The 10,366-nt window shown below is 42.6% G+C and overlaps 1 protein-coding gene across 4 annotated transcripts in view; it reads right to left on the bottom strand.

The window, feature by feature from the left end:
• Window positions 1–4,900: 4,900 nt before the first annotated feature.
• USP48 (ubiquitin specific peptidase 48) overlaps window positions 4,901–10,366 on the bottom strand; it is a 111,937-nt gene continuing 106,471 nt past the window's right edge. For 2 of the 4 annotated variants that reach the window (XM_033227936.1, XM_033227937.1), the window contains exons 25-26: window positions 6,811–6,837; window positions 4,906–5,442 (exon numbers count right to left, since the gene is read on the bottom strand). In XM_033227936.1, coding sequence (XP_033083827.1) covers window positions 5,420–5,442; window positions 6,811–6,837 — 50 coding nt within the window. In that variant the 3' untranslated portion in view covers window positions 4,906–5,419. Of the gene's footprint in view, window positions 5,443–6,810; window positions 6,838–10,366 lie in introns of all 4 variants that reach the window. The other 2 variants (XM_033227934.1, XM_033227935.1) reach the window with 2 other exon arrangements.

Here is a 10,366-nt window from a genome sequence, read left to right as displayed (position 1 = left end):
GAGTATGAAAGCACACGGAATGAGAAGGGCCAGCCTGCCACCCGCACTTCGCTTGTGGGATGCAGCCCATTACACAGTAGGATCCCCTTCTGCAGCAACCTTGGTCTGGCCTCTGCTGGGTGAGACACTACAAGCTGGTGCAGGTCTCAATTATAAAGTCAAACCAGGCCAGGCACAGTGGCTCACTCCTGTAATCCCAGTACTTTGGGAGGCCAAGGCGGGCAGATCACTTGAGGTCAGGAGTTTGAGACCAGCCTGACCAACATGGTGAAACCCCATCTCTATTAAAAATACAAAAATGCTGGGTGCAGTGGCTCATGCCTGCAATCCCAGCACTTTGGGAGGCTGAGGAGGGTGGATCACAAGGTCAAGAGATCGACACCATCCTGGCCAACATGGTGAAACCCTGTCTCTACTAAAAATACAAAAATGAGCTGGGCATGGTGGCACGTGCCTATAGTCCCAGCTACTGGGGAGGCTGAGGCAGGAGAATCACTTCAACCCTGGAGGCAGAGGTTGCAGCACTGCACTCCAGCCTGGTGACAGAGCAAGACTTCACCTCAAAAAAAAAGAAAAAAAAAAAAAAATTAGCCAGGCATGGTGGCAGACATCTGTAATCCCAGCTACTCGGGAGGCTGAGGCACAAGAATCACTTGGACCCAGGAGGCAGAGGTTGCAGTGAGCCAAGACCGTGCCACTGTACTCCAGCCTGGGCAAGAGAACAAGACTCCGTCTCAAAAAATAAAATAAAATAAAGTTAAACCAATGTCACTTTGAAGAGGTCATGTAACTCCTGGCAAGCCACAATTCTGCAACCTTCTCCTTCCTAATATCTAGTGAGGCTCAAGAGATACTTAAACCTTACCATATGCAGATATCTCACATGGTTAGTATCATGTATTTATTTGGTAACTGGTTCTATCATTTGTTGGGGGAGGGGAGACTTAAGAAATACCTGTTTCGGGTACTCTACCCTTAAATGATATTATTCACTAAGTGTCACCAGGTAAATAAATAATGAAAAACACAATTCTCAGACCAGGAAGTGACCTCTGAGCACCAGCCACAGGCCTCCACATGGCTTTGCTTCCCGGTGCCCGTAGAGCCCTGCCTCAGCAGCTCGAGACATCTGTTCCTGATATTCTTGGCAATGACGATCAAAACAACTGAAGCTGCCCCTTTGGGGCAGAAACTGCCCATCACTGAGACATAAATCTTCAACATGCATTCTAAGCATGTTTCAAATACCTTTCAACATGACCCTGCAAAATAAACACCGAAGCGAGAAGCCTTGCAGTTTGGCCATTGGCTTCATTATCCTTATGGGACAGAAGGAAAGATTATGTAGCAGGATGGTGGAACACCTGTCTAGCTATCATTTTAGCTGGAAGGGCTTGAAGTAAAACGTAGTTTCTAAAGTTCTCAGGGAAGATGCTCCAGGTAGCTTGGCTAGGTGGTTACAAGACCTCCTTTTGAAGACTTGCAGAAGAGATTCCAATAGCATTTCCTCAGAAAGGCAACAGTTTTTCTAAATACAAAGAAAAATACAAAGCCTTTTGCCTCAACAATATTATTGCTTAATCCTCTGAGCGTAGTAAACAAAAATGGCAAATACTGTTACTTTTAGAGATGAAGAAATTAAGGTAAAGCAAGATTAAGTCACTTTTCTTAGTTACAAGGTAAATGGTGACATTATCTGTAACACAGGTGGTCCAACTTCTACAACTCCACACTTTCAATACCTGCCTGTATGTTTATGTGCTATCTGGATAGCTAGCAGACTCCATAGCCCAATTAATAGTCAGAAGGGGGAAAAAAAATCCAAAGTTTGGGATATATGGGATGGAGAAGTGGTTTTGTCTTCCAATGAGACTGTCTACCTGGCACACAGGACCTGACACAGAAATGTTGCTCAGGGAAATCAACAAAGTGCTACCCACCATTTTACAAATGTTTATAATTTGTACTTTAATGAAAAATAGAGGGTTCCAATAATGTTGATAATCAAATCCCCAGCCAGTATTTCTGCCCATAGAATGTCTAGGAGATGGGTGTGTGTGTCGGGGGGTGGGGGGAGGGGGAGAGTGATGCCAGCTTTCAGAATTAGAAATGTTGTTGACAAAACCCTGTACTCTGGGGTGGGGTGGGAGTATGGGACGTTATCGTAGATGTGCACTTTTTTTTTTTTTTGGTGACAGGGTCTCACTCTGTCGCCCAAGCTGAGTGCAGTGGTGTGATCACAGCTTACTGCAGCCTTGACCTCCTGGGGTCAAGCAATTATCTTGCCTCAGTCTCCTGAGTAGCTGGGGCCACTGGCATAGCTGGGGCCACTGGCATACCTGGCTAATTTTGGTTTTTTTATAGAGATGAAGTCTCACTATGTTGCTCAGGCTGGGAAAATCTTCGTAAAATGCAAACGCTGGCTTTTCATCTGTGTGCCCTGTGTTCGCAGTCCCCTGCAACACTGAACAAGCTGAGGACCAAAGTGCCCGAGAGAAAGGATATGATTCTGCCCCACGATTCTGTAACAGGAAAGACAGGCTTTCCTGCTCATTTCGCTTCAGCAGTTTGTTTAGACAGAGATAAATCATCCCCTGGGTTTTTAAAACAGGTTATTCAACCTGAGCATTAGATTCCAATATTAACCAGAGTCTGATGAGCAGATCTATGACCACACGGACCAACCAAAAGGACATTTAAAATAACTGAAAAATTCACTCTGGATTATGATTCCACAGAAATAAAAGGACACTCATATCTTTTTAATTTGGTCGGAAGGTTAACAGTAATTCTAAACAATAGAGTTCATAAATACACAGAAATATACTTACTCCCCAGGAAATGAAGACACCCAAATGCAGCCTATTTCAGTTCGTGGTGACAATCTGTACCAGTGTAGTATGTTGTACACATCCATTTGAGATTAAAGAATGGTCAGAAATATAAAAGGGAAAAGACCCAAGCTTCATTACACCTTGTACAGGAGAGTAATCTAATATCAAAAAGTACACACGCACAGCATTAGAACCCCAACACAAAGAGGCTCTGAACATTTCACAGTCCAGAAGGCAAACGGACTCCATCTAGTCGTAATTACAGAAACGAGAATCGGGCTTCAGATGATACCCTTTACCTGTCTTCCCTGTACAAAGTGAGAAGGGTGGCAATGCAAAGCCATTCAATACAAGCATACGTTTCTTTGCAACTCTGCCTACTATGGGTGGGAGAGGCCCCAGTCCACGGTTTCTAAGAGCACAGGAGTGGCCTATGGATGCAGATTCCAATTCAGTGGGTCTAGGGCCTGAGCTCCTGCCTTTGTAATAAAGCTTCATAGTGTCACTGGAGCCGCTGGGCTGCAGTTACTTTGAGCAGTGCTGGCAGAACAAGGCAAGTTGGCAGAGCAGGAGGACGACGACCCTGAGCTGAGGGCAGAGACTCCTGCACCATCAACTGCTCGCTTGGTGTCCACCCCACCACTGGGCAGAGGTAATAAAGAAGCCAGTACTCAGAGCAGGTACCAGCCTGAAAGATTTACAAAAGGCTGTTATTTTGTAGCACTGCAGGAGGAAAAAATACCCAAATTTCAAAACTGTTATCAACAGTAAATTGGGGAAAATGTATCAGATTTCTGGGGGCTACTAACATGTTTATGTCAATCCCCAAAAAGAACCTTCTCTGGCCAACGAGCTTCTTTGTAAAGAAAAGGAAGCGGCTTCATCAAGCATTATGCGAACTTGTATAAAAGTCTTTACCTTGAGAAAGAAGAAGTTTGTGTTACTACTTTTAGGCTCCTGCATTCATTTCTTTGGAGCTAATAAAACAATGAGATCTAAAAATCAGGATCCATCAGCTCAACTTCAAGTCCTTCACCTGTGCCAACCTCAAGGCCAGAACAGCTGGTCTCTTGGTTCCGCTCCTAGGATGGCTTCTGAGGGGGGGCTATGTGCAGCTCTCACCTTCTCCCACAGGCTCATTAGAGACCCCTGCCTCCGCAGAGGGCACGGACTGAATACATTAGAAACACAGAGGGGAAACACAAACACGAACTTAGAATTTTACTAAACAGCCATAATGACTCTGACAAAAGGAGCTATTCAAAAGGGATGCTGCCAAGGTTATTGGGTCTCAAATCACAATCTGCCTTCCTCATCCATTATCTGAGTTCAAATTTTCATGAAAGGAGGAAAAAGCCTTGCACAAACCCAAGGCCAAGAAAAGTGTTAACAAGAGACATGCCTAAGCTAGCATCGCAGCCACCAACTTATACATACGCACTCAGCAAAGAAAACTTTTTTTTTTAAAAGGAAAAACTCCAGTCTTAAGTTCAATTAAAAAAACCCTTCAATACTCTTAAGAATATTGCTTCGGTTACGTGTTGCTAAGAATGACAATCCTGAGTTGGATGGACAGCACATCCCCATCCATATACTCTTTTCCTTTTTTAAACAATGATCTAAGATATCCTCTCAGGGCGTTTTGGAAGAATGCTTTCAAAAAGGGAACTGAGGTCCAAGAAACAGTGACATGGAGGACAGGAAGAACAAATTTTATAGAAACCTTGTGTTATCCAAATGTACTTCAGTCTGATTTACTCTTCTGATAGGTAGGCAGATTTTTTATTTTCAAACGTGCCAGGTAAAATTCCCACTTTTGAATAACAGCAAAACAGGAAAAAGATGCTTTCACACGTAATAAATGTTCTCCATCCTTTCTGAAATGCACCAAAGCAAAAAGCCTCTGAAGTCAAAAAATGAGACATAATTCCTTGCTCATTGCAGGAGACATGCAAGTGCCCCCTCCTTTACCCAACACCAAGAGACAGACAGCCGGGCAGGTGTAAGGCGGGTGGCGCTGCAGCTGACATGGAGGAGAGTCTAAATCTGAAGACACTTTTCCACACTTAGGACAAGTTCTTCACTTTCATGCTTTATTGAAAGTAGAATATGAATCAAAGACAGGCATTGGTAAGCAGGTTATGTCTCTAAAATTACTTTTCGTTCAGAGCAGAATGTTGTCTCATCTACTTGATACAATCCTTTATGGACCAACGCATCTGGTATGAAACTCGAGCAAGGAAATATAACAGAACTTTATTCCCTCCCACGACTATAAATCTCATATGTAAACATGATTTACTATTACTGCTACTAAACTTGTTCCGTCTTTACTTGCCCCCTCCCACCCACCACCCCCCTTAAATATAAAATTGGAAACATTTCCTTCAAGTCTGATGTCCATCAGTGCAATCTGCTTTATTTGACATAAGGCATTTGGGACAGTCACGTTTGAATCGATTTCTGCCTTTTGGAAGGGGCATGTAATGGTTTAATTCTTAAATCCACCTTTGCTTTAATGCCCTAACATGTCAAACTCCTCTTCCCCTCTGGTCATTTCTTAGCAGTCAGCAAGTATTCAAAGATTAATGTCCAAGAAGACCAGTACCTGGGAAAAGAAACACACGTGGAGGGATAGTTGTGAACTACAGATTAAAAGTTCATGGATTCCATTTACCAAGAACACATCATCAACAGGGAACATCCAATTTATTAAATGAACATAGCAGCACCTTGGTGTGGGAGGATAAGACAAAATACCAGCAGACTCCAGGCTCTACGCTAAATCACATTTCTGCTGAAAGCCATGTGCTTCCTAAGTGTATCTTCACACAAACTAACCAGATTTTATTGATGCTTTCATTTAATGACCATTTTTCTTTTTTGAGACAGTTTCACTCTTGTTGCCCAGGCTAGAGTACAACGGTGCAATCTTGGCTCACTGCAACCTTCACCTCCCAGGTTCAAGCAATTCTCCTGTCTCAGCCTCCCAAGCAGCTGGGATTACAGATGCATGCCACCATGCCGGCTAATTTTTGTATTTTTAGTGGAGATGGGGTTTCACCATGTTGGCCAGACTGGTCTCAAACTCCTGACCTCAAGTGACGCACCTGACTCGACCTCCCAAAGTGCTGGGATTACAGGCATGAGCCACCGTGCCCAGCCAGTGACCATTTTTCATAAAGACATTTTTTGCTTTGTTTTGACCCCATCAGGAGTCCCTTTGTAGTGGTAACATGCAGACAACAAAGCTGCAGCAAGAGGAAGACTTTATTTCAAACAGTAGATTTGTCTCTTATTTACTTTAGCAAGGAATACCTGGTATGTGATTCAAAGACATTCCTTAGCAAAATCACAGCCTGCCTTGGGCTTCTGGAGTAGCCGGCAAAGAATCAAGAGAGCAACAGGAAAATCTGAAAACGTCAGAGGTCTGTATCTGATGACTTCTTGAATATTATTGGTGTGCACAACTATATGGCCCAGATGTAGTACAAGCACCACCATGTCTCCTCTTGAAGTAATAATCCAACAAATGCCTTAATGCTAAGTGATCAATTAAATCTTTTCACTGAACCGATAAAATCTGACAAATTCTTGTACCACTAATTCTTAACAGTTACACATACACAAACTGTTTTGCTCTAGGAGGGGACTTGATAGGAAGAACTGGGAAAAGGTTAAAAATAAATCTCGAAATGCCACTAGCTAATTTCCCAACCTCCCATAAAATGAGAAAGGGAAGGCCAAATGGACATCTGGCAAGAAACAGTTCTAACACACAGGCCCCAGCTGAGGCTTGAGTGTTGAAAAAGATAATGAAGAAGCTTGAATAAGAAATGCATTTAACTAAAATTAATTTCAGTCATGAGACTCAGATTGGATTAAAATTTAAAAATCAAATTATAGCCTTCGCTTTAATAGAAAATTACAGGATGACTCTGACATTCATGAACAAAACATGACAAATGTAACTTACCTTTAAACCCTTCTTCTGGCATACAAACTGAAAAAAAGAAAAAAAGTAAATCCAAATTGAAAAGACTGTCATGACAGACAATAATAAGATCACTTCAATGCTTAAAGACAAAGTTTAAAATAACTTTTGATTATCTTAGTCACCTGTAATAATCATCTTTGAAGTTGTTTCTGTTTTTATCAAAGCAATACATATGCATCATTTAAAAAGTCAAATACTGACAGGACAAGGTTTGTAACTAGGGCACACCTTGTGCACGACTCTAGGAGTGGCCTGGGGGGAAGCCACGTAGCAGACTCCTCCGGACTTGTGTCTCTCAGCTTCCTCCACCCATTCCCAAGTTCTGGAAGGAGTCACTTTTGACTCACATAGCAGCTTCTTCTGGTGTTTAGCCTATTTCTAAATAACATGCTTTTCATAATTTTATTTATTCACCTTTTTTTTTTTTTTTTTTTTGAGAGGGAATCTAGCTCTGTCGCCCAGGCTGGAGTGCAGCGGCATGATCTCAGCTCACTGTAACCAATGCTTCCTGGGTTCAAGCAATTCTCCTGCCTCAGCCTCCCAAGTAGCTGGGATTATAGGCACCTGCTACCACGCCTGGCTACTTTTTGTATTTTTAGTAGAGACAGGGTTTCACCATGTTGGCCAAGCTGGTCTTGAACTCTTGACCTCAAGTGATTCACCCGCATCGGCCTCCCAAAGTGATGGGATTACAGGAGTGGCCCATCATGCCCGGCCTACTTCACAATTTTAGATAAAATCTAATAAATTCTTCAGTGAATGATACAGCTGTTTTACCGCTTACATAGCACCTGCCCCTGACCCAGCCTCCTGATGAAGTGGTGTTTGTTGTTGTTAAGCCAGTCTCCAGGGCTGGCATTACTTTTTACTCCATTAATACTGGTCACAGTAGAATGCCTTCGTGCACCTTGGTTATATTTCCTACGTGGTATGACTTGGTCTTTCTGGGCTTAGTAACTACTGAATTACTGATGTGTTTCATTTTCTCTGTATTTATCTCCAATTCACATGTAAATTCTTAAGACTTGTAACCTCTTGAAGACAGTCATCATCACCTCCACTTTTCCTGGTGGCATCCCTTCCTGAAGCTCGCATCCCACCACTCCAATATGGATCAGGTGTCTTCGCTGCCTGCCGAAGAACAGCAGTTCTGAGACTTCCCTTCACCATCTTCTAGGGCATCTTATCCTAGGCTGATCCCCTATTTACTGGGTCCACTGTTGATTTCTTTCTTGATTTAATGTTTAAGAAAAAGAACACATCCTCACACAGTATCTTGGCAGATGGTGCATGACAGATCAATCTTTTGAGGCCTTATATATGTTCAAGGGGCCATCAGGTGTGAGGGTTACAGAATTCTAGATTGGAACTCGCTTTCCCTCAGATCTTGTGGGCACTGCTCCATTATCTCGTCTTCCTGACTTCATCCTGTGAATTTGACTGGCTTTCCCTCCTACTTCTAGATGCTTTCCTGACCCTCTTACCCTTAGTCTTTTACTTTCTGTATCAAACCCAGGGTGCAATCATTTTTTACATTTCCATGAACTCTTTTCTATGCTCCAAATGTTCCTTTTATATAGTTCCTCTTCCTATTGCTTGCTTTATTTTTTTGCCATTATTTATAGGCTATTTTCCAGCTTTCTTATGCTTCCTATGCTATTTCCTCGACAAATTTTGGTCCCAGGCTTTCATTCCTCAACTATCTGGCTGCTCATATCTACCTAAGTATGAGGTACTAAAAAGATTCCTGGGCCGAGTGCAGTGGCTCATACCTGTAATCTCAGCACAACGGGAGGCCGAGGCAGGCGGATCATGAGGTCAGGAGTTCTAGAGCAGCCTGGACAACATAGTGGAACCCTGTCCCTACTAAAAATACAAAACTTAGCTGGGCATGGTGGCAGTCGCCTGTAGTCCCAGCTACTCGGGAGGCTGAGGCAGAAGAATCGCTTGAACCCCAGGAGGGGGAGATTGCAGTGAGCTGAGATCGCACCACTGCATTCCAGCTTGGGCAACAGTGAGACTCCATCTTGGGGAGGAAAAAAAAAAAAAGATGTCTGAAATCTCTGTTCAGTGGGCAATGATGGGATTGACTAAAGGGTGCCTGGGACATGAACCAGCTTTAAAAAAAATAAAAACAAGGCCAGGTTCAATAGCTCTTATCTGTAATCCCAGCACTTTGGGATGCTGAGATGGGCGGATCACCTGAGGACAGAAATTTGAGACCAGCCTGGCCAATATAGTGAAACCCCGTCTCTACCAAAAATACAAAAGTTAGCCAGGCATGGTGGCACATGCCTATAGCCCCAGCTACCCAGGAGGCTGAGCTAGGAGAATCACTTGAACCCAGGAGGCAGAGGTTGCAGTGAGCCGTACTGCACTCTAGCCTGGGTGACAGAACGAGGCTCCATCTCAAAAAAATAAAAAATAAAAACCAAACATAATATTTGTACATATTTATGGGGAACAGGTGATATTTTGATATATGCATACAATGTATAATGATCACATCAGGGTATTTAGTGTATCATCACCTTGAATATTTATTATTTCTTATTTTTTGAGACAGGGTCTCAATCTGTCACCCAGGCTTAAGTGTAGTGGCATGATTACAGCTCACTGCAGCCTCCAACTCCCAGCTCAAGCAATCCACCCACCTCAGCCTCCCAAGTATCTGAGACCATAGGTGCGAGCCACCATGCTTGGCTTTTTAAAATTTGTAGTAGAGACAGGGTCTCACTATGTTGCCCAGGCTGGTCTTGAACTCTTGGGCTCAAGTGATCCACTGCACCCAGCCTATCATTTCTTTATGTTGGGAACACTGCATTATCTTTTCTTCTAGCTCTTTTGAAATATACAACATATCACCCTCCTGTGCTATTGAACACCAGAACTTATTTCTTCTAGCAAATTCTGTTTGTACCCATTAACAAACCTCCCTTCATATAGCCCCTTTCCCACCCCCTCATAACCATCATTCTACAGTCACAAGATCAGCTTTTCTAGCTCCTACGTATGAGTGAGAAAATATAGTATTGTCTTTCTGAGCCTGGCTTATTTCACTTAACATAATTTCCTCTAGTTTCATCCATGATGCTGCAAATGACAGGATTTCATTTATTTAATAGCTGAAAAATAGTATCCCATTGTATGTGTACATATAAATATAACATATCTTATCAATGCATCTACTGATGGACATGTAGGTTGATTCCATACCTTGGCTGTTGTGAACAGTGCTGCAATAAACATGAGACTGCAGATATCCTTTTGATACACTGATTTCTTTTCCTTTGGATAAATACCACTAGTGGGATTGCTGGATCATATGGCAGTTATATTTTTAGTTTTCTGAGAAACTTCCATACTGTTTTCCATAATGGCTGTACTAATTTACATTCCTACCACAGTGTATTAAGAGTTCCCTTTTCTCTGCATCCTAGTTACATGTTATTGTCTTTTTGATAACAGCCATGCTAACTGGGATAAGATGGTATCTCACTGTGATTCTGATTTGCATTTCCCTGATGATTAGTGA

The sequence above is a fragment of the Trachypithecus francoisi genome, unplaced genomic scaffold (assembly GCF_009764315.1).
Source record: "Trachypithecus francoisi isolate TF-2019V2 unplaced genomic scaffold, Tfra_2.0 Lachesis_group12, whole genome shotgun sequence".
In the NCBI taxonomy this organism is placed as follows: domain Eukaryota; kingdom Metazoa; phylum Chordata; class Mammalia; order Primates; family Cercopithecidae; genus Trachypithecus; species Trachypithecus francoisi.
This window is presented reverse-complemented; position numbering and strand designations above follow the sequence as displayed.